Below are 25,319 nucleotides of genomic sequence, written 5' to 3' on the forward strand. Positions count from 1 at the left end.
GTTTCCATGAATAAAAATCTTCAGTTGAGTTAATGAGTTTCTCCTTCTTGATGCAGATACATCCCACCAAGAATAGAATTCTATTTTTGATGCAGGTTTTTTTTTTTTATATGAAATGCTTCAATCAAATTAGCAGCCTTAGGAAAAGGTGGGTTTTTATTACAATGGGAAGTCAAACAAAATCCCAGCATGGAGGAAGAAGGTGCGTATGAGGTCCCTTTCGTGGCTAAGGAGCTATTGGCAAGCGGTGGCTGAAAAATGTGGGAAAGAGCAAATTGAACTGGATGGGCTTTAAAAAACAAAAACAAAGCCAGGTGGTGGTAGTGCACTCCTTTAATCCCAGCACTCATGAGACAGAGGCAGGCGGATCTCTGTGAGCTCGGGGCCAGCCTGCTCTACAAGAGCTAGTTCCAGGACAGGCTCCAAAGCTACAGAGAAACCCAGGCTTGAAACAAACAAACAACAATAACAAAAAAATCAAACCAAAACAACAACAACAAAAACCTCAAAAACCAAAAAACAAAAATGAAGACATGAGAATGAGTAGGTAGGGAATGGGTCTTGGAGGAGTCGGAGGTTGAATGTCATCAAATGATATGAAATCCTCAAAGAATTAATGACATAAAGAGAAATAGAAAGTATACTGACAGTTTCTTAGACTACTTTAAAACATTTAAATAACCTCTCATGAGGCCACCTTTAGGATGGAATGCTTTAAAGAGCAGAACCAACGTGGAAGAATGTGTTATCTTGTAGAGCAAGGACTTGCTAAGGGCACCAGAGAAGAAAACAGGAGGCCAGAATTAGAAACTGGGTTCAAAAAAGAGCCTGTGTCTTTTGCTACCCTTTCCACAGTTACCGCCAGTCACTCAGTCTGAAAATCTCTGTGCTGTTATCTGCTTTGAAGTCTCCCTGCCGAGGATGACACTGTGCAGGTACCTTCCATTTTCTTTGACTTTTCATGGCTCATTGTGAATACTACTTCCTCTGGCATGCCAGACTCAATTAAATTTTTCTATCTGTTCATGAGTCCCCTCTGTCTGTGGAAGTATTATCTTTGCCTTTGCCTTTCTGTTTTAGTCTAGTCAACTCGATGGCAGTGGTTTACCACACCACGGTAACCAACATTTATAATGAAACACTCCAATGCGAGAGTAGAGAGCTAGAATCCATTTTGCTCAGGAACTCAAACCAATGATTTATTGACTATCTCTAACAGGGAAGAAAACATACCTGGCTTGCAGCTTAGGAATTTAGGAAAAGAATGAATGAACAATGAGCGAAGAAAGTTGTCGAGCTCTTATCGTACATTTGACAACAAAAGACGCCACAGTCTTAACCCTTCTATTATTCCCTCAGAATAGGTTTATCTAAGATACTTATAAAGAACAGCATCTGCCCTAATTTTATGGCACCCCCTCACTGGTGAAAATAGGAAGACAAGGACAGAATGAAGTGATCAGGTGAATCAACTTATAGGTCTCTTATTAGATCTACTTGCAATTTAGTAGGAACTCAGTAAAGATTATGTGAATGGAAATGCGATTCTACTAGTCCATCGTTATATTTTTCTGTGATTGCCAAGAGTATACTATGCACTATGACACTATATCTACTTTAATTATTCATTTATAAGTGAGCACTATGTTGAGTTGTTTGGGCCATATGTTAAAAAAACATAATACCAAACTGGACAGAGGTTTTCACAAGCTCTAAACTCTACACAAGGACAATTGAGGAAACCTGGTACAGGAGAGTTGGTCCTCTCCAGAGAAGTGTATATCAATTAGTAGTCCAGTGTCAAATGGTCAGCCCTGAAAACACACACACATACACAAACACACACACACATATATACATATAATGAAAACATATATATATACATATATTTACATGTATGTAGCATTATACATATAACAGGTTATATTTAGGAACGTGTGTGTCTGAGTGTTTGTGTGTGCATGTAATAGCAATTATTGTAAAAAGAGGCCTTAAACTCGAAGGAGAGTAGGGGAGAGAGAATATGAAAGGTGTTAGGACAGTGGTTCTTAACATTCCTAATTCTGTGACCCTTTAATACAGTTCCTCATGTTGTGGTGACCCACAACCATACAATTATGTCACTGATACTTTGTAACTGTAATTTTGTTACTGTTATGAATCGTTATGTAAATATCTGATATACAGGATATCTCATATGTGGCCCCTGCAACTGAAGGGCTCATGACCCAAGTGTTGAGAACCATTAGAGGGAGGAAAGGGAAGGATAAATGTAACTAGATTATAATCTCAATATATTTAGTAATTAAGAAAAGATGGTGCCAAATGAATAAAGTTTCCCCCAATTATAATCCTATCTCTCAAGGGAAAGAAATGGAAATAACTCAGCATGCACATACATACAGGTAAGTTACCTATATGAATCCACCCGCATACCTGTTTATTTCCCATCACCATCCTCTAGCCATCTATCTACAAGTAGACACAACATATTATGGATGGATATAAGTTTTCCTGTCACACAAAACCAAGTTGTCATTGGACATTTGGTAGAAACTGTGAAGCTCGCTGAATTGCCATATTGGATGCAGACCTTAGGAACAGGCGGGATTTGACGGACATGAGGGTGTTGCTGCTGTTAACTTTAGAATAAACAAAACTCTAGGTCATAGCATATCACAGCAGGACAAACGGACTTAAGGGAGACTGTTGGATCACCCCAAATGTTCGCTGATGAGGAAGGAGCCAGAATACAGTAACAGGCAAGAGAGACAGCCTGGGTAAGGGAACAATACTCTGAGGTGAGACAGATCAAGGTCCTCTTCCTTATGTGTTTATTTGTTTGTTTTCCAGGAAAAAGGGGTTTTGGGGAGTGGGGAACACTGATTTTAGGTAAACTATTAAAGAGGGTTTCAGTGGGCAACAGTTCAAGTTTAAACAAAGGAGTTAGCCTGCTAAAATAAAACTTAAAAAAAAAAAAAAAACATTGTGCTGGGAATAAGGACTCCAAACAATGCTAGCACTTTTAAACAGCCACATTAAGTTTGCTGGTTGAGCCAGATTCAAGGCGCATCAGGTCACCCAGGCTACCCATTAAGCCAGCGCAAGAGAAGAGAATGATATTACTGATGTGTGCCGTTTCCTACGGCTACTGAACCCTGAGAAATTGAAAGCGTTTCAGAAGAATGTTCTCCTAACCTTTACAGATTAATTTGGAGCCTTTCCTTCCTCTACCGGAAAGCTATATCTCTAGAGCAGTTTCACTACACATTTTAACATCTATGCCTGATGCTGTCAGGGACAGAGTCTGAATGCTAAGTGCCAGCTGAATTTAATTATATCCCTGCTATTAGTAGGTTAATTTTCACCTGTTGTAACTGAAAATTCCTGGAACTGTTATGTAGCAGAAGCTGTGTTCAGGATTTATACTCTGGTGCTGAGGATAGAGGTGGGATCTTATTACTAAGGAATTGAGTTTTCATAAAGTAAGGAAATGAAAGTATAATGTTATAGAATAAATGGCACATTTCCCATCTGTGATCTCAAATTTCATTCTTGAATTTTATATTTCTTTCAGTCAACTAATTTAATATTTCTAGTGGGTGGGAAACAGATGTGATATTAAATATATTTGGAATATTTAAAGAACTTATTTCAAATCCATTATTTCAACAGTTTGCAAATTATCTCTTGAAGATGATGTTGGCAAGAAAATACACAAGCTAAATCAAGTTCTAAGCTATCTCTTCCAGTATGTGTGTATACTTTTGTTTTGGTATATGGTTTTAAAATGTGAATTTTAATTTCAGGTAATATGAAAGAGGGGCTATGTAATATGGTATAACTGTTGTTGGCAAAAATCATAAAAATAAGTTAAACAAAAGTTTCTTTCAATGAACACACATTCATGTTTTCCTTGTTTCCTTTTTAATTCTGAATGTTGCATTTCCTTTTGTAAATTATAGTAGGCCTGCAGTAGAACTTGTTATTGTAAATTATAGTAGGCCTGCAGTAGAACTTGTTATTGTAAATTATAGTAGGCCTGCAGTAGAACTTGTTAGCACAAATTTACAGATTCTTCTATCTGTAAATATTCCCTTAAAAAGTAACAACTACCTAATTTTTAAGAATGTGTTTTTTTTTAAAGCTATGCTTTTTCCTAAAGTTAATTTTCTTACCTATTTTGAGGCTGATAGTAAAATGTAAAGTAAAAATAAATAGTTAAAAATGCCTGTTTGCCTGCTCCATTGCAGTTAGCGATAATAACTCATTGGTGGAAGCACCTGTGCATTTAGCCCCTGAACATTATTGGTGCTAGGAGGAATAAGATTAGACGGCCAACATACTCTTGAGATAGCCCAGTTAGAGGAAAGAAAAACTACAGGAGTTAAAACTGTCTTGTCACTGAATGGCACACAAAATACAGTTAGCACCAGACTTCTAGGAAGTAAATTTTATTCTTGGATGTGAGATTCTGAGTGTTTCCTTGACTCAAAATTTATTGTAAAAATAAATACTTGTTGATCAGAATCAGTTTTGGTCTAGGATATCTGGATACATGAAAGCACAAAATTACAGATATACACGTTTATTTAGATTGAAAAACCTAAACAAATCAGTTCTCTTAACACACACACACACACACACACACACACACACACAGAGAGAGAGAGAGAGAGAGAGAGAGAGAGAGAGAGAGAGAGAAAGTGAGAGAGAAAGTGAGAGAGAAGAGAATGCACAGATATATAGGGTACTGAGAACATTCGTGTCAGGGGTATTACACAGTCCTTATTCTCTGTACCTTTGACTCCAGGCTGTTTATTGGCACTGAGGACTGCATGATTTTATTATTAAAAGGATAATGTATTTGTAATTTTGTGCATGCTTGGGACAAATACCTGATGAAAGCAACCTAAGGAAGGATGTTCTTGGCTCACAGTTTGAAGACACAGTCCTTTATGGCAGGGAGAGCATGGCCACACAGTGTTGTTGGCTTCTCTTGTTGTATGTCCAGTCAAGAAGCAGCAAGAAATGAGTTCTGGCGCTCAGTTAGATTTTTCCTTCTCATTCGTTCTAAGACCCCAGTCCATTGATGGTATTGCGCACACCCAGACTGGGTCTCCCAACTAAACTGACACAACCAGAGAATTGTTTTTATGAGGACTCTAAATCCCATCAAGCTGGCAATCAAGATTACCACCACAGACACAGAATTCATCCAAAATTGCTGTGGTGACCACATGAAAAAGGAGCCAGAGGAACAGCCACAACCCAAGTGCTAGAACTACTCTAATTTATAGGATGTGGGGAGATTCTCTCTTGGCAGTGAGATGTGATGGAAAAGATCTCTGAATGGAAAAGAAAAAAAAAAAGAATGGTGTTTCTGTCCTTGAACTTAAACAGAAAGCTGTGGGGATTCCAAATGGAACCCGAGGTCCTCAAATGAAGTTTGCATCTGTGCCTTTCATGACCTTGCTCCTTCCTTCCCCAGCGATTCTCGGGAGTAGTTTTGTTTCAAATGGATATCTGCTTTGAAGAATAGAATTAGAGTTAGGAGGATGCTCTGAATCTTATGAACACTGTCAGGGGCCTATTTATGTTCAGTCTAGAAACCAAATATAAAATGTGACACTGACTCGTTTCTTTTTCATACGACTTGGTTGAAGCTTTAGTCCTCTGACCTCTTAAGTGTGGATTAGAATGAGGAGGTCTGACAAATAAAACCAGGAATCTGAAGAAAAAAAATCACACCACAGAAAACAGATCACAACACAAAGCTGCAATCGATAAGTGGGCAATGTCATCACTTTTCAATCATTTTCAAGTAATGGGTTGTGCTGACCGGGAAGAAGTCATACTCACGCTTTGCTAGATATTTTTCCTGTTAACTATACTGAACTCTCATGTCCATGTGGCTTATTTACTAAATCTAAAGTCATCAGAGTGTCCATCTGGAGGCACTCATTTCAAGTGTACAGACAGAAACAGGGGTGAAGAAAAAGTCTTTATTTAAAAGACCAAGTGAGTTAGTAATACCTGATGAGAGGGAGAGAGGTAAGGAGGAAGGGGTGAGCAAACAGAATTTTAAGTACTTTGGGGGTTTGAAAGTGGGAAAATTTAGGGGGTCAGAAACCACTATTTTTCAATACAACTTCATGAATAACGGAGATAGGTATGGGCATAATGTATACATGACAGATTACCTCTCTAGAGCAGGTGGTTCAGTTGAAGTGACAGCTGGCAGGCGAGAAGAAGCATTGGTGTTCTTTTTTGTTGCATTCATTTTTATTCCTCTTCAGATTCTGTTCCCTCAATATGACTCAGTTTTAGTATTCTGTCCTGAAAATTAAGGACTTGCTTCTGATATGGTGTGGGGACCTGTCATGTGGCCTGCATTTCACATGTAGCCGAGATCCACAGGCACAAAGGAGTAGACTTGGCTAACGGCTATTTTGCCTTTTGTCTTTTTGCTGCATTAGAAAATAAATGGTAGAGCAACCCAACGGGAGAGGACACAAATTGGAAGAGAAAATACCTCCGTCCACAATCCGTCCACCTCTGCTGGGACCACAGAATGGGAGAGGACACAAATTGGAAGAGAAAATACCTCAGTCCACAACCTGTTCACCTCTGCTGGGACCACTAACGTGACACCTTTGATAAGGCCAGCCCTTAGCATTGACTGAGAAGTGGGCAGAGCAGAAAAGGTCATCTCTTCCGCTTCTGAAGTCCGCAAGCCAGCTTTCATCAAGGTCCGCTCTTAAAGGGGTTTAGATTCTTTCCTTTATCCATCACTTTGTATCTCATATTTCTTTCTCCCTTTCTACTTATCAGATACTAAAGAAATAGGTCTCAAACACACATGGGCCTGCAACAGGAGTATTAAAGACAGAAAAAGAATGTGAGACTAATGTCGCCGAGAACACACCAGAGTATAGGCATAGGCCGTTATCCTGGTTGGAAGCTGCGTCTAAGATGGACTGCGGGTACCCACTGCTCTGAAGCTGCCCCGGGAAACCAAGAGAGGCCAATCCAGGGTTACTGAAATGAGAACGGACGGGCTTTTCCTTTTTATTCAAAGGCGTTATAAGAGGAATTTCACAGGATTGTGTAGTTCGTCCTCTTCCATAAAAACCACATGAAGATGCAAGTTCTCAAAACAAGTGAAGCTTTAGAAAATACAGGGCTGTGTCAGATTCTCTTTTCAGCTTCAACTGCAGGGTGAAAGGTGGGATTCTACCCATGTTTCCAAGTTTGTCTGATTTTAATGATACAGAAGTGGATGTTACAAAGGAGATAAAGACAGTGGAGAATCAGGAGTCCTTAGACTCATATCACCATTAAATAAAATTCTTGTGGATTTTAAATTACCAAATTTTTAATGATTTTTTTAGAAACAATTAAATTTTAGAGAGTTTTGTGATCTAACTATATACTTTCCCTTGGAAACAAGGTCTTCACAATAGAGAGAGAAAGGACCTGGAGGAAAAGGTATTGATACCAAGATCACCAGTAAGGTTTTCTAGTTTATTTTGTTTTAGTCTCCTAATTTAGATTTCTTTTTAAATGTATTCCACACCTTAGCTCAAGGAAGAAAAGACCACAGTCACACATTTCAAGACCTTAGATGATTTTTGTGAAAATACCACGTATGCTGTGGAGGTTCATTGCTGATATTTTTTTTAGCTTAATTTTCATCCCACAAAACACAAAAAACTTACCGCTTCTTACAGCGCTTCTGCTCTTATTAGGTAGTTCCCTTTGAAATGTGCTTGTCCAAACCCCTAGTTTACAAGGGAAAATGATCGAAGAACTTTACCTCTGCATTTCCTGCCTGTTCCAGCTCCTGACTTTTATCTCAAAGCTCTGGCTAACTGGAGGGTGGACGGGGATGGAAAAACAAAACCATCTTGGCAATACAGCCACATTCTTCTGTGCCTCAGTTGCTATGGTAACCATGCTATTGCTGTGAACCCTAAGCTAAATTATTTTTACCTGTCTCTCCTGACCACTCATATATATACACCCCACTTCTAAAGGAGACAGCATTCTTTTTCTTTTCTCCTCTTTAAATATGTGAATATATAAAATCAAACAGGTGGTTGCTTTAAGCAGGTATTCATGAATCCTTCACCAAAAGCTGTGGCTCTTATTCAGTCGCTTCCAGTGTTGCTGCAGCATCAAAATTGTGCTGAAGGGTGATTATTAAAATAAATAAAGTACTTTTAGAAAAACAAAGGCCTATTTTATTAGACTATATGTGATATTAGGCATATATAATATATATACACACACATCCATACTTAGACATACATATATACACCTATACATATATATGTTTCAGTGAAAATAGACAAAATTAATTTTTTGCTTTAAAAATTTTTATACTTATTTTCTAAAGATAACAGGTTTATTTATATTAAATGTAAATGCAGTATAGTACATACTTACAGAAGATAATTGTTAATAAGATACTTACTTTTTTAAATCCTAAGTGATACTCTTATTATCATCATTTATACTGTAGACTATATTGACTATATGAGAAAAAGCTTGAAATCATAATCTAGTATCTTCAGTTTCAAAGCTTTGTAGTAACTCAAAGGCAAAGCAAAGCATTGCAGCTACAGCAGCTGGCACTCGCTTACAGTTAAGTACTCACAGCTGCTGAACCCGTGTTCAGGGTACCTTATGCTTTCTTGAAAAGTCCAGATATACTGTTTTCTTTTCAATTTGCATTTGTACAAGTAATTTATAAACCATGCTCAGAATATAGAGAAAATACTGGATGGGATTTCTTTCTTGCTCTGCCAAAGTTGATGGTATTCTATAAATAGCTGGAAGATAATGGATACAAAACAAATGTCCTATCAATTGCTAGTATTCAGAAGCAATTTTTCCTCCTCTGTTGCATTTCAAATTTAATTTATAATATTTTTATTATTGCTATTTCTGGCAGTTCAAGATGATCTGTTCAGTTCTATTGAAACTTGCATGATGTTTAAATCAGTTTAGATACAAAATGAAGTTTAGAAAAGAAGTACATTATTCATGTGGCAGAAGTATTATGAATCTTTCATTTTGTAACATCAAAAATGAAGAATCATTAGTTAAAATAGTGTTGTAAATTAAAATCTCTCATTGTGTGCAATTTTAACTTAACAGCATTATTGAAAAATAGTGCTCTATATAAAATCATTTTTAATTTGTAGTTTCGTGTGGAAAATTTCAAAAAACATCACTGATGAATTTTTCATATTTATAGTATTTGAAGGAATATGTCAAATATTTTAAGAAATTTTGTATAGCTAATCACAAGTTGATAATGTTAAATATTTTAATATTACTTTTGAACTAAAATTCCTCTACTATAAATAATACTCTTATAGATAGTTGCTTTGAAGTTTTTGGTTGACTGTGAAGAACTTATAAATAAATTTGCATTGTATAAATTTCAATAAAAAGTAGATGCTATCATCTTTGAGTTAGTATTTGTGTTAGTAACATCATGGTCATTTCACTTTTTTGGTAATTTGTCACACACAAACAGAACCCTAAATCCCATGGTCCTCATCTAAACCTAGCATCAATAGATAGACATGAACTGCAACAGTGATGATGGAAAAAAAGTTTCTTTGTCAAGATGTGTGGAAGACTAGGAGAAAGAACTCTCTGCTTTGTTCCTGTTCCTGTAGCCTCACTTCTCTGAATACTTAATGTTTTTCTGAGTATGACATTCAACCATAAAGACAGGCTTCAGGCATATCCTGTTGCCGTGATGCCTTCTGAGAAGATTCAGCATGCAAATGGGGAACTAGTAGATTCATGGAGTGTGGTTTAGAAACGGAGGCATCCACGTGTGGCGTCAAGCAACCTTAGGTGGGAAGGAATGGGTATAATAATATTGCCAACTAGTTATGTAGATTAAACTTGGTCAGCCATAAAACACTTTATCACAGAATCTCTTAAACAGTACACAGTCATTGTCAGCTCTTATTAAATTTACCATAATTCTATTTTCATGCCAGTAACATATTTACAATGAGTGTTGAAGATTAGAAATCTACTTTGGCTTAAAATCTACATAGATGATTTAAGTATTATATAGATTCTTCTTTTTTTTTTTTCTTGTTTTGAGTCAGGTCCTCTTTACATAGTCCTGGCTGTCCTGGAATCACTATGTAGATCAGGCTAGGTTTGAATGCACATAGACCCACCAACTGCCCTGTAATTTACTATATAGACTAGGCTAACCAGGAATTCACAGTGACCTGCCTGCCTCTGCCTCCCCAGTGCTGGGATTAAAGGCATGCTGTTGGTGAATACATGGGCTTATAAACATTGATGAATTACTTTATTGTTGCCTAAGTCTTTTGTGATGAGTTAAATCTAATTTCTTGAATGCTTTCCTCAGTAAATCTACAGGAAAATTCCTGTAGATTAATAGTAAATTTCGTTGTTCTCTAGGTGAGCCTGCTCTCATTCGTTTAGCAGCAGCTTGCAACTTATTCCCTGATAGTGTCTGTTTGGAGTTCCATGAAACTTGTCAAAAATTATTCATGAATAATAGACACCATCAGACCAACTTTGAGTTGAAGGGAAATAGAGATTCCCTTTAGTTCCCAAAAGTGATATTATAGTATTTATCACACTACTCTTGTCAATGGTATCATTCTATACAGTTATATAGTGTTTCTCCATCTAGTTCAAAGCACCTTCTATTGTCATACTGGGCATTATTCCCTCATGGAACTCTATTTTATATTTTAGTATTAAACCATTGACTGTGTGATGTGGGAAGTCCTTCTGTATATGTGTTGCTTTTATTGGTTAATGAATAAATAAGCTGTTTGGGCCTATTACAGGGCGGAATAGAGCTAGGCAGGAAACTAAACTGAATACTGGGAGAAAGATGGCAGAGTCAGAGAAACACTATGTAGCCCCGGAACCTTTCTGGTAAACCGCAAGCCTTGTGGTTAAATATAAAATAATATAAATGGGTTAATTCGAGATATAAGAGCTAGTCAACAAGAAGCCTAAGATAATAGGCCAAGCAGTGTTGTAATTAATAAAGTTTCTGTGTCATTATTTCATGTCTGGGCAGCTGGGAAATGAACAAGCAACTGAAGGAGACAGACACTCAGCCTGCAGGAACCTTGCCTGTAGACCATGACCTTGTAACAACACATAAAATAATAGAAATGGGTTAATTCAAGATATAAGAACTAGTTAATAAGAAGCGTGAGAGAATAGGCCAAGAAGTGTTGTAATTAATTCTGTATGACTTTTTTCGCGTCTGGGCAGCTGGGAAACAAACAAGCCTTCTCCTACAACTGTGGGTTTTATACTTCTGTAATATAGAATTTATTCAGCATTTAACATAATTGTGTTTATGTCCACTTCAGTGGCAGCGATGCTGTTAATTTGAATACTTGTCTATAGCCGTCTAATGAACTTCAGCAGAGTCCTTTCGAATCCACTACACTTTCTTGGGTTGTTTTCATCAAAGAACTACACTATTACTACAAGGATGGTCACAAAACCCAAAAGGGCTGACCAGGGTCCTTTTGCTCTGGGACTCATAGGAATGCTGGAAGATGGAAGATACTTACCGGTAGATAACTACCTGTGAGCACTAAGAGGAGCAGGGGACTCTCAGGAACTTGTTTTCCTTTCGTGATGAGCTAGGTCAAGTAGAAGAAAGCCTGGCCAGGAGACTGCGTGGAGTCTGCTCTCTCCTCAGCTGTGTCATATATTACAAGAAACACTAGCGACACTGCAATTGTTTTTCATTCTGTAGTTTCCTCACAGACTGCAAATTCCAGATTCTTATTCTAAAACACTGGCAATTTCTCAAGCTTCATAACTAGCCTACGAGGCCACATTACCTAATTGCCATCCCTTCATCCCAGCCCAGGTAAGGTTTCCTGTTTGGGAATCCTCTGTATCTTGTCTGCCCTGGTAGTATAATCTTTTCAACTGCCTTGTAATACCTCTGTAATCTACTTGTCTATTTCCTTCGTGTCTCCAAGGTAAAGTCATTTCCTTTAAGTCTACATTTCCAGGATAATACATCGTATATCCTCTCAGCAAACTCTTGTTGAATGAACAAACCACTGCAGGAGAGAATAGATAATTGAGTGACTAACCATAGGCTTTCTGCTGGAAAGAAACTCGTCTCGCTGGAGAGAAAAATAGCTACACATTCTAATTCAGTGTGTATAAGAGACTAGGGACAAAACTAGCGTATTTAGTTTTTTTTTATAGTGAAAAGTTTTAGAGAATTACCACATTAATTTTAGTGACTGTTTGACAAAGGAAGTCGCATCAAATGAATATGTAAATGTCAAAGACACTTATGGCTAGGAAACTTGGCATAGTCTCAGAGTACTTTAATGCAAAATTAGACCTAATATTGCTGGTTGTTTGTTTTGTATTTGATCTTTACCTTGTTTACTTTGGCATGTAAATGATAAGTTGGCATGAAAATAATCAAGTGCCAGAATAGAACTATCCCATGTTGTCCATATATGCTGCTATGGTTCTTGGACAGTTCCCATCATGCTTGCTGTGTTCCAAGCTTCACTTCCTCATGCCACTTTATAGCCACGCCCCTAGAATTGCTAAGGTTACTTCCATCTCTTATCTTAATTTCTATAGCTACATGTTAGTTGCTGCTTATAAAGAAATTTTTAAGATAAAGATAGAAGTTGTAAGTAAAATTCAAAGCTACCAAGATGATATCAGTTAATATGAATAATAATAAAATATTTATTTAATTCTATTATATATTTATTTAATTCTATTTTATTGACTTATGCTAGTTAAGAAGAAGGAAAGACCAATAGTAGTGTGCCTTCTTACATAAAAATACAAAGGTATATTCTAGGGATGCTATCATAAATGGCAAACATATTTTATCATTTCCAACAAATATAAGTTGGTCACGTAAGCCCTAATATGCACAGTTCTGTCATATGTATCTCATACAAGAGGTTCTGGGCAGATAGCAATGCAGTTCTACCTGTGGTAATTACTACTCAGAAAACTTTTTTTTTTTTATTAATTCTAATTTTTTCAGTCCTTCCAATAGGGGTTCAGGCTAAATTTACCTTCCTTTGAAATTGTGGGTTGTTTATACAAACACTCGCTGCCAAACAAAGTTGTATTAGAGGAATTGCTTCCTTGACAAATTTTAGAGCCATGAATCCCTAACATGGTAAATGCACTGTAAGCAAAAGCTAGGGACTGCTTAGGTGGTTATTTTGACATAATAAATACAAATCATCTTTATTTATTCTTTGAGGGAAGACTTTTGAACAGTGTCTTTTTTATCACAATTCAGGTTGCAATATTTATTTGAAAAATGATAAAATATTGTCGCTGTGAGATGCTTTGTTTCGCTCTAAGATTTTGTCATCTCAGACACCCCTTCTTTCTTTCAACACGCATACAGCTCAATTTAGTGGAGTAAGTGCAAAAGGGGAGGACACAGTTAGGAATAATTCCCCGTTAGACCTCTAAAGTTCCGTTAATCACATCTGATCCATTTCTTTAAAAAATGCTTTATATTGTCAGGGTGGACAGCAAGTCAATAAATGTTCAAGAATGATAAATGGCAGCATAATTACCTCTGAGCAATAAACAATGTCAAGTTAGTTCAGTTTTGCCCAGTCTAGTAACAGGCAAAAATCACTGCAGTAGTTTTGTTAATTTTTCCTTAGGAGTTTTTCAATATCTCAAGGCATTGAGATAAACGTCTTACCGTTATTCATCAGAGAGAAAAGTATTCGTTATGGAAAAATAAATAATCCCATAGTGGTTGTAAAGTATAGCAAAGCAATGTCCTACCTGGGTTACTTTCTCTGTCACATTGTGTGTCCGTTCTTTGACCTTGGGTGCAATAATAGTTTTATCTGAAGAGGGAGGGGATGTATTCTTTTTTTCAGTTTTGACATCTGAAAAGTTCAGAGTGAGCTGAGGAATCTTGTTGATGGTGCTGTATTTGTTGAGGTTTGAATCCGATGTGGACCCCAGCAGACTTGACTTGATATGATTAAAAGGCCCTAGAAAGATTGGAAAGTATTTGTAAAAATAATATCAGAAGAAACAGAAAAAATAAAAAAGATGGTCTTGGATGCCTGGCTAATGATCCATGACTGTGTGAGTCCCATGACTAAGTGCAGTCAGTTTGTGTGTGAACACCTTTTGCCACAAAGGAGGACATGCGAGAATCAAAGGGAAAATTTTGGTATTAAAAGTACGAATGCCAACCTCTATCGTGAACTGGCTTCTCTTATTAAAGGCTGAAAAAAAAAGAGAGAGAGAAACAAAACTAAACAACAAAATAAACAAAAAACCCTGCATGCCCTGCTGATGGCTGGATTCTACCTCAAGTATTCCAATAGATTTTGTTTCCTATTCTGGGGGTGACTTAGGGAAGCATTGACTTAGTTAAAATCATGTTGGTCTTGACATTTGTGCATTTACACAGCCTGGGTTTACATTCCTCTCTTTGACATGTCACAGAGAAGGGACAAGCTAGTTACTTTCTTCAGGTGTTCTACTACCGACATGAGATGATCCATGGAGTTTCTACGAGATTCATGCCTAAATGATGTTGAAAATGACTAAGTGTCTTGTGTGTGTGTGTGTGTGTGTGTGTGTGTGTGTGTGTGTGTGGTGTATACTGGTGTTCTCTGTTGAGATTCTCTGGATTCTTTTTGGGATATTGATATCTTTCTTTCCATTTTACTTTCAGTTACATTAAAATACCTGTAACTAAAGTATATAAGCATGTTGCTATGGCAAACACAGCTTAAACTAGACATAACGGTAGTCAGGAGACAGAGCATGTCTGAATTGGAAGTTGCTAAACACCTTCAACACTCTGTTCCTACAAACACAGCTGGAAAGAGGCCAAGGACCCTGGTTCCCTTGTGGAAGACGAGGAGCCAAAGCAGAGCCATTTTCTTTACAGACGAATCTATTATCTGCTATTTATGATGTCAAGAAATAGTCTGGAGTTCTTATGTGTTGCTTATTCTATGTTATAGATCTTAAAATTTAGCATCATGAAGAACTGTTTCAAATTCCTGAGGCCATGAGTATTACACAGTGTATTTTTGACTGGGAGAGTGGGGGTGGGTGGGGAAAGACTCCCTTTCAGTTGCTTTTGCCTGTCTCATTATCTGAACTTGCTCCACCACCATCATCATTTGCTGGTGCCTCCAATTAGCGCCCCAGTATTGGTACCTGAAGTCTTTAAAAAAATTAAAAAACATAATAAAAAGCGTACTTCAGATGGGGTTTTCCAGTTTCGTATATTTCTTGGCCTCAATTTTAGGCACATTTGTTAAAATTTGTAACACATCTAGGATTTCGGACTTTGTAGACACTGTTGTTTTCCTCCCCACAGAAATGTTGTATTTTTTTTTTTGCCTGGATAATTTATCTGCACTTAGGGATATGAATAAGAAATGTAAGTGGTAACATTCAGGCATACAGCGAAGTTGCATTAAATCGTTACAGTTCGCCTTTTGAATTTATGACTAGATCATCCTTCTTTATGTTGTATTTTTGTAGGAACTTGTCTTCACAGCTGATCTAGGATGTTAATAGCTAGGCAAAATATGTTAGTGTAGTTTTATTGCCCTTATGGTTATTTCAGATCACCTTCTGGAATTAGCTATAGTTATAATTATAGTGTGTGCGCGCGTGTGTGCGTATGCTATGGTTACTGAGGAGTACATGTAGAGGCTATAGAACAAGTTCTTAGTTTTCTTCTTCTAATGTGCGGGGATGGAGCTTGGGCCAGCGCTCTTGAGCTGTAAGTGATTTTACCTGTGAATTTATCTATCAAGCACTAGCCATTCTTAACAAAGCATGTGGTTTGCAAGGTACACCTTGATGAAATTATACATTAACATTTAGCAATGTGTCTATCTTCTGTGCAAGTCAATGTTACTACATCTTATCACATAGAGAAGTAGCCTGAAAGAATGTTTAAGGGAAGGAGAGCTCGCTTGTGAGAATATCGCACTTCCTAATTTCCCTTTCATGTTCTCTTAGTATTATTTTGAGTATTTAACACATTTAGAAATTTATTAAATCTTATGATTTCTCTCCCACTTTACTATTTTTCGATGGGGTATTCAATCATGTCCTTAATTTCTTGGAAGTCAACTTTTTCTACTGTTACAAGGATTATGTCCTTAGCATATTGATATATAAACTAGCATAGTAATATTCGTATTATCTGATTATAAACTGCTTTGCCTTTGTAAGCCCTTTATAGTAAGTTAGAGGACCATGCTATTATTTCAGGAATGCTTAATTATCTCTCAATTTCATTGCAGGGAAATCAAGTGATTAAAACAAAATACTTGCCGAGAAACGGACTCTTCGAACTGAAGCTGAGAAACTCTTTGAAAAACTGTCTTACCCACACACCCCTGGATTGGCAACCTCCCTACAGTCCTTATTTTACTTTCTCTCATTTACTAGGGGAAAAAGAAATCTCCTACATTGTCATTTCATTCTGTTTTTTTTTTTTAGATTTTTAGTCTGAAAGAGTTAAAGAAAACTTTCTTTTGTGTGAATATATTTATTGAATTCAGCATAACAGTATATTTAAAATAAATTATGCACCCTTACTCAGATAGGGCATCCCAAGCATCTTTTCTCCTGTAGAACAGAAAGTGGTGTTCTTCTTTCTCTTGACTTTGAATCAAATATTTACACCTAGAAGTCTTTTAGACTTTGCAAGTTACAGTCTTTTCTGAATTCTATATAAATTCCAGTGGAATATATTCCCAATGCTTTAAGGCAGGGATTAATAATATTCTTTTTCACCAATTCTAAACTAAGCTGACAGAATATGAGGTCAAAAAGGTACAAGTCAAAGACCAAAAATCAAAGTACAAGGTTTCCTACCTCCTAGGTCTACATTCAGAGAGGCCTTGGCTGAGGACTTAGAGTTGATAGGCAGCCTCACTGACAATGATCATGAACAGATGGGATTTGGGATTCTAATGAAAGAAAGGAGATTAGCCTGAAAAACAAAGTAAATGAATTTACAGAGAAGGAACAGGCAGAAATAAGGGGACATGATCAATTCAGTTGAGGGGACTATAAGACTCAAGTGTACCAGGAGACTGACGTTCTGTGAGGGAGAGCAACGTGAGGGGTAACAACGTGAGTATGCCAATGTGTGATTAGGAAACGGAAAGCAGGTGACCAGGGAGGCTACAGCAAAAGTTGGGTAGATTTTAGCACCAGTACCTGATGAAGTTATAAAATAAGCTACGTTTTCCAACTATGCATAGAGATCCAGCAATAACTAAGAAGAATTTCAGATTTGAAAATACTTAAAATGAGACTGTCTAAATTTATCAGGAGTAAGAAAATGCTTTATTATTATTGTTGTTGTGTGTGTATGTTTGTGTATGTGTGTGATTTGTATTTATGGGCACAAATGTCAAGGCATATGTACATCATAGGGTGGTTTCATGGCATGGGTTCTCCCTTTACATAGTTGAACAAGGTTTCTTGGAATCAAACTCAGGTTGTCAGGCTTTCATTTTCTGGCAGCCAGGGCCTTTACTTTGCTATCTTGTCGGACATGTACAGTATTTCTTAGGGCATTGAATTACATTTGTTAAATGTAATGAAACATACAACTAATCTATATTAACATTAGCAAAAATGCCAGCGTAGCATTGGCAATGACGCTTTGCCAAAGAACCCTGCGAATAAGCATCAGCCAAAAAGTGCTGTAGCGCTCAGAAAAAGACAGAAACACTCATCAAGTTACTTGCATTCAGTGTCTACAAATTCTGTTCCTCTGCGTGACGTATAATTTGCCAGACAAATTGTCACCACTAAGAATCAATTTGCAAATCTTGGTAAGATCATAGGCATCTGGATAAAGGCCAATACAAAGTATGAGAAACAAGTTCTGTTAGATCTCTCCTCTCTCTCTCTCTCTCTCTCTCTCTCTCTCTCTCTCTCTCTCTCCCTGTCTTTTTCTCTCTCTGTCTCTTTCTCTCTGTCTGTCATTATTTTTGTTCCTGATAGGTTTCCTGGCTACAGTGGAAGTGATTGCTCTTAGCAATCTTGATAGCAGTTTTGGTTTCTGACTCAAGATAGTATCGTGTTCTAGTTGGAAAGTGGTCAACATGAAATAGAAATCTGTAGTCTTAGGAAGCAACATAGGGCACAACATTTTCAAGGACTTACTAAATAGGAAGAGAGGAGTAATGTATCTATGACTTAGAATGCAGGACACATGGACAAACTACTAGGTGTGAGGTGATAATTGAGTGACTGAAATACCAGTAGAAACCCTTCTGAAGCTCTAGAGATAGGGCCTCGAATCATATTATCTACATACGTTATGCCATTTGTTAAAAGTTGCTGTACTCCTTCTCCTTCAGGGATTACAGTTTCTAAAAATAGCAAGTAACTGTTGTTTAAAGTGTTAGAGTGACAAAGAAACTTATCGAAGGGAAGCAGAATTGATCTGAAGAAAGGGTCTGTGTATTTAGTTTTGGAAGGAAAGGCTGAGTGCCAGCCTACTGTCTTCTGCTGGTAAGATTTTTATGCTTAGAGTCCTTGATGCCAGAGAATATATCTCTGTCCACTGGGGACAGATGGAAGGAGAAAGGATTTAAGCCAATGCTGGTTCTCTGTGGAACAGGAACTAAAACAGACTTCCCAAGATAGTAAACGCATGACCTTTTCTGAAAATAAAGATGTCAGTACTCCTTGTGCCAAGGAATTAGGCGGCACCTGAGCTTTAAGGGGACCACTCAGACAAACCTGCAAATCCTTTGTCTGTGTTACCAGGTTATTTATGCTCTTTTGTCGGGAAATGATTTCTGGTCAAAGTGGATGATACGTTTTGTGTTTGTATTTATTATGGCTTAGAGTCAGTATTAATTTGTTTTATAAGCACACTTGATGGATCATCCAGTATCTATTTGTAGTTTTATGAAAATGGCAGTTGTAAAACTGATGTGCATCTGAAATATATGCACACATACACACACACACACAAAAAAAAAACAAAAATGAACTTTAATCAAGCAATTGGGATTTCTACCTAAAACACAGGGAATACGGATAAAGGTTGGTTTGATGGAGTAGTTGATGAAATTAAAATAAATTTTTTTTGACAATAGATGAAGGGTAGGTTCTTTCTCTTTTCCTTCCTCCCTTATTTTCTTTCTTTTTCCCTTTCTTGATTTGGGTGCTTGGGATCTGATTAAGGCTCACACATATGGGTGATCTACCTCTGAATTATATATCCCTATTACTGGAAAATTAGTTTAGGAGCTAAAGCCAGCCAAATTTGGACATAATTTAAACAAACTAGATTCATTTCTCACTTTGACTTTCAAAAAACAAAACCAAAAACCAAAAAAATCCACAGAAAAATTAATGTCTATGCATTTACTCATCTTAAGTACTAGTAGTATTTCCAAGGACCAAGCAGGCAATAGATCTTTACATTCTTTCTGAGGATTCATTCTGAATTGTCAACTAAAACTACCATGCCCAACTAGAATAACTATGTAGATAAACAAAACAAAACAAAGGAACAACAACAACAAAAAGCCCATCCCACTATTGGAGGTATCTTGTACAGATCTTCCTTGAAGTGCTTACAAAATAGTAGGAAAGGCAAAGGAAACACTCCTACAATCTCGTTGATTTACAGATTATCCTGGGAGTTTGATCACATAACACCTACAGTGTCTAGTACTGCTCATTCATCAGCAACAGCAGTTCTGAATCAATTATGGAAGCAATTAAGATGTCAATTACACAAAACTGCACAGTGGTCAGAGTACCAGTGATGCAAAGAAGAGGCCCAGACAGTAAGTTCTGAGGAATGATGGTTACTGGTGGAGACATGTTCATGCAACAAACATGCACAAGATGCATCACTGACATCATTTCCACAGCCACAGCAGCATGCACGGGCAAACACCATGCCAAAAGTTTTGATCCTTGCATCTACTGTGATAAGATAGCCAAAGCAGAATTGGATTTCAAATTTTAGCCAAACCCAAATTTATCCAGAGTATCTCCCGGTTAAATATTACTCTGTGGTAGCTGTAAACCATGTCAGTGATTAGAATAATATAGAATACATTTTAAAATGATTGAAGTATAATAGAGAAAAAGTAGAAAATGACTCTCATGCAAGTACAGTATACTACTACAGTAAGCTTAAAACCATACCCCCTGCCATCCAGGAACGTGAAACTAGTTTTAAGGAAACAAAAGAGGAACAAGTGAAGTGATGCTGTCATAGAGCTTTGATCATTCTATTTAATCTTGTACTCAAGAAAAGACAGAGTCCCTGCAACAGTTTATGTGCTTCTTTTATACTGGAATATATTCATCTTGACAATTGTTTCTTTCCAAATGTCTAGGAAGTGTTCACCGTCAATCTTACATCCTTTTGTTCAGGATAAAAAGGTGTTCATCATCACTTTGATGGCACAGCAGAGAAAGTAATCATGTCTCCAGCAAAACCAAGCCATGATGTCTCCACCAGGCACCTGGACTAGCTGAGGGCAGCATGGAGATGTGGCATCAACAGGGCATATAGCAGGCAAGTTAACATGCCAAGTAAAGGGCACTTTAAGCATCAGATGGCGAATTTGAGTTTATACGTTACCTTTGACATTGCGACCATTGTCTGTTTTGAGCATATAAGGATAAAAGAGAGAGAAATATAAAACAGAAGACTAAAATTATGTTTAGCACACCAAACTAGCTTAGTAGAAACAATCAGAGAAACCAGGATGTAAATACAGAAAATGGAATTTTGGTTGAGGTGAATATTATAAATCATTAATCAGGAGAAATGCACAAACTGAAATATCAGTTATAATAAACATCACAAATAACTGAAATACGTCACTTAATTTAAACAAATTGTAAGTAACAGATTTTATAATTACAGCATTTTAGAGAAAGATCTGCATAGTTGCTGGTAATTGTGGTAATTTACAACCTTGTCAAAAGCCAATCTTTATGTCTCCTCAGCTGTAGCTTGTAACAAAGGAAACCATACAACATTTTGTATGTCAAGTTTTTTCCATATACTTAAACCTAGGAATGTTAGTATGGACAGAAGTTTTTAAGACAATGGAATAATACATATTTGAATTATTTAGGATACTTTTGTTAGCTGTCCCTTTACCCTCAACTGTTCTTTACTGTATGCTTTAAAAATATCAGTCTTTAACGAGTCATTCTTAGGCAAAAAAATAATTGCAACATATCAGTGAACACTTTATTGTATAAAAAGAATTTGCATTTTTTTCTATGTAGCATAAAACCTAGAATATTTATACATTTGCTTATATTAAAGCAGGTGTTTTCAAATCTTGGCATAGTGTTTTCAGATTTATTTTGAGAGTAGAAATCTAAATGTTTTCTATGTGGTACTAAAAATATGTATTAATATGTATTACCAGCTTTGAAATACACAAGCTTAAAATAAATGAAGTCATAACAAACCCTTCAAATGTGTTCAAGATTTGATAAATTTATGTATTTATTGCCATCTATCTTATCACCATGCATATCTAAAATCTTGAGATAGACCATAATTGTCTCTAAGCTTATGTTAAAAGTAATTCCAATATTGTGGTTTATGAAATTGTTAGAGAAGACATGGCCTTGTCAATACTATGTGCATAAAATGTGACTTTCAGTGGCAACTTGTTCATCTCTTTTAACAAGTCATTTTTAAAATAGGACCGTGGGACAGTTTTCTTCTACATAGAGATGGTTTCCCCTCACAATATTCTACAGTCATTAGCAAAGTAGTAACTGCTTTCCCAGTAGTTAGAAAAAAAATCATAAATGGAGCTGGGTTTGATCCCCAACACTGCTGAACACTGCTAATAAAATGCTCACTATAAAACGCACATGCATGCACCCCCCACATACACGACCATGCACATGTGCGCATATACACACGTGTACTTGCTAAGCCCAGATCCTATAAAAACAAATGGGAAAAAAGCTAGCAGAGTGAAGCTTTGACACTGAGGAAGAATGAGAAGTTTGAAGATTAAAATGAGTCAACAGTTCTTTGCTATTTCTTCTATGCCCATCAGTGGTTGTATTTAATTAGTTGATTGGTTTTTGGCTAAATTTGGTCTGAAGTTAAAGTACAATACTATACATTTATTAGTCTGAAGTCACATATCCACTGTGACATCCTTATTACCGACAATATGAATGTGCAGAACATAGAATACTTAGACTCCTTTGTAGTATTTTGGCAGACTAAATTCACTGAATATAATGATAAACTAATTAAGGTTTATATTTTCCATGTCTATCTTTTACTTTATAACACTACATTTTTACTGAATTTTTATAGTGTTAATTTAGAACAGATCACAAAAAGACTCAGTTGTCTGTAACATGTGCCTTAGGAAGAAAAATTCCAAGGTACTTTACAATAGACATAAATAAGAAGATTATGTAAATATCACCTAGCAATATGCTATTAAATATTTACAGAATTCTAAGGATAGAGCACTTAAGAGCACAGTTCTGTGTTGGAATGAGGACATTGCAGCTCTAACTCTTGAGCTTCTATAATTTTATATCTTAATCATTTTCAAGGGTTTATAAAACTAAAATCAACTGTGAGGGTTTTCCATCTATTGTTACGCATGCTCAGTTTCTCAAATATATATAGAATTATACGGCCCCCGGAATGGTAGTTCCTTTAATGCTCATCACTGTCTTTTAGGTAAGATCATTTCAAGGTTGAAGTACTGCAGTTGCATGCCCTATGAGTTTATCAGGCTGTGGCACACACTGACTGCGGTTTTGGTAGGAGAGAAATACTGCCCAAAAGGGCCCAGCCCAAAGAGGAGAGGAAAATTGAGAGTGAGCCCATCATCAAGCATCTATACACAGATCCTGTACTGAGAAATCTAAGAAATACCGTCACACTTTCCTATAACTGTCTTAGTAACTGTACTATGTGGAGGCCACCTGAGAGGAAAATGACAAACATAAGTTATAAAACCTGATACACAACACAATACTGAGAAGTTCCAGAGAAGCACAGGGGAAGGATGCAGGATGTGCTGAGTCTGAGATGTTGGCTTTTCAAATTTATTATCATAAACTCAGTTTCCTAGGAGAAAACCCTGATGATTCTGTATGCTTGTTAAAGATGAGCATAGTAACTGGTAGGGACCAACTAAAGCATATGCTGTTTATTTGAAACACTACTGAATTTATTGTGACTCGTCCACAGGAGTCGTTGCTCAAACATCCAGTTACACAGGTTTCACTCAGTCAGAAAATACTGAACTCACCTCTCCTGGGTGAGGATCTGGAAAAAGGGACCTTTCAAGAATCTAATTCTACAAGGAATGGAGAAGAGTATCAGGCCTGCTACTGACTCTCAGACTCCTGGTCTTCACTTATATTGAAGTCTTCTGCAGTATGAACGACGGAAGCAGTCCTTGCCCTGTGGCAGTTGGAGACTTACCCATAAAGGGAGATTCAAACTGGCTCCTAACCTGTGAGAGTTGCTCTGAGGTTTAACTGAGACTTAATGTGTGTCAAACACTTACACTGCCTCAGGCATCCTAACTGGTCCATGTTACCTATTATTGTGCTAAAGATGGATGGTATCTGTGGTGGCTCTCAAAGCATACTTTTCACACTGGCTGCCTTAGGAATGTGAGAGGCTAGGGAGAGAATAAAGTCTCACCCTGCTTTCCAAGTTGCCCAGTGAGTTTTCCCACTAACTTATCCCCTCTTTCCCACCTGCCTCCCACCTCTGATGGTCAGTAACAGTCCTATGAGGGCACGCTGTTCTTTCATTCAGGGTCTGATCAGCTACTAAATTCAACAAAATTAATTATGCTTAAGATAAAAGAATTCACCACCTAATCACATCTTAAATTAAGCAGTAATTAATTAACACCCCAGGAAGCGGGCTGATAATGGTTATACTATTTCAGAAGCACCGATAAAGAAGCCAGAAGAAACCAAGTTACTCACTGGGGTTCAAAGAGGAAATGAGAAAAGGTGCTTAATGCAAGATCCGTGTTCTTAATAGCTTTTAATCATATTTCTTCTTTGAAAAAGCAGATTACTGTTCAATTTTGAAACAATACAAACATAAACTTCCATCACCCAACCAAAAGAATGTTTCCATGTTTAAAAAGAATAATCAAACATACCTTCACTGGCATGTCGATCTCTAAATATGTTCTTGGGATGGACACTGAAGCCTTCTATATCGTGAACTGAAGATGCTCTCCGGATGCTGCAGAGGCTTTCCCTTGATCTGGAGTGTGTTAGTTGGGAACTTGACTGCAGCATGTCAGGGTAGAGGCGGTCCCATTGCCTTTTGGGAGAGGAATGGTCCAGAGGTCCGGATATGTTCACTAAGGGGGAACACTGGCTAGGCTGTATCAAGGCCTTTGTGTCATCTGCTTCAGAGGGACTGCAACTTTCTTTCGTGGGAGACTTGAAGTGTTTCATGGCCACAGAGTCATCGCTGTGTTTGGAGGAATCAATGACTACCACATCCGGGTCTTCCTGTGGCAAGGACTGCTTTCTGTATGTTAGAACTCTTAGCCCGGGAAATTTGAACCCAAAGAGTTTCCCTACAAAGGAAGACAGAAAAGAGTGTTTTCACACTGTGAATATATATTTTAAAACTAATAAAAACAATAAACTCATATTGAAATATCATACAAAATAACTGCTATACTTGATACTATAAAAATAACTATCTGTATTTAATTAATTCTGCTTTAATGAGAAATATTGTAAAAAAGTTTTCTGAGTATAATAAGATATATATATATATAAATATATATATGTATGTATCCTGCTTTTGATAATTATAAAACAGCTCAATGAAATGAAAACTTTATTTACATGACAGAAACCTTTAGTTTATAACAGATTAAAAACATGTATTCAGTAAAAACCCATAATTTAAACAGGAAAAGAAAGAACCTATGTCTTGTATCAAGGGACACACACAGGAATGAGTGGGTCTATGTGGGGTGTACATGGAGTGGTAAAAATATTGATGGTAACAAAATAGTACATGAAACGGGCTTGATACCCTTGTAGTTTTGTCTTTAATAGTATTGTAATTTCAGTCTGAGTGGTAAAAAGGGGGGAATCAATGGTATATCAAAGGCTCTCAATCCATCTGGTAGTTTTGAAAAGTTATAATGTCAAATGTTTTCCACCTTATTTTCTTCTATAAAAGTCATGGAAACTAATCAACATGGACA

The 25,319-nt window shown here is 36.9% G+C and overlaps 1 protein-coding gene across 4 annotated transcripts in view; it reads right to left on the bottom strand.

Moving 5' to 3' along the window:
- The window catches only part of Kcnh7 (potassium voltage-gated channel subfamily H member 7), a 421,266-nt gene that overhangs the window by 105,545 nt on the left and 290,402 nt on the right, over positions 1-25,319 (bottom strand). For 3 of the 4 annotated variants that reach the window (XM_041631378.1, XM_041631377.1, XM_041631380.1), the window contains exons 4-7: positions 24,246-24,674; positions 20,693-20,713; positions 20,251-20,274; positions 13,852-14,066 (exon numbers count right to left, since the gene is read on the bottom strand). In XM_041631378.1, the coding sequence (XP_041487312.1) occupies positions 13,852-14,066; positions 20,251-20,274; positions 20,693-20,713; positions 24,246-24,674 (689 nt within the window). The remainder of the gene's footprint in view (positions 1-13,851; positions 14,067-20,250; positions 20,275-20,692; positions 20,714-24,245; positions 24,675-25,319) is intronic. The other variant, XM_041631379.1, reaches the window with a different exon arrangement.

Source organism: Microtus oregoni, unplaced genomic scaffold (genome assembly GCF_018167655.1).
Source record: "Microtus oregoni isolate MIOR12 unplaced genomic scaffold, Mior012 000037F_ref0000500, whole genome shotgun sequence".
NCBI lineage: Eukaryota > Metazoa > Chordata > Mammalia > Rodentia > Cricetidae > Microtus > Microtus oregoni.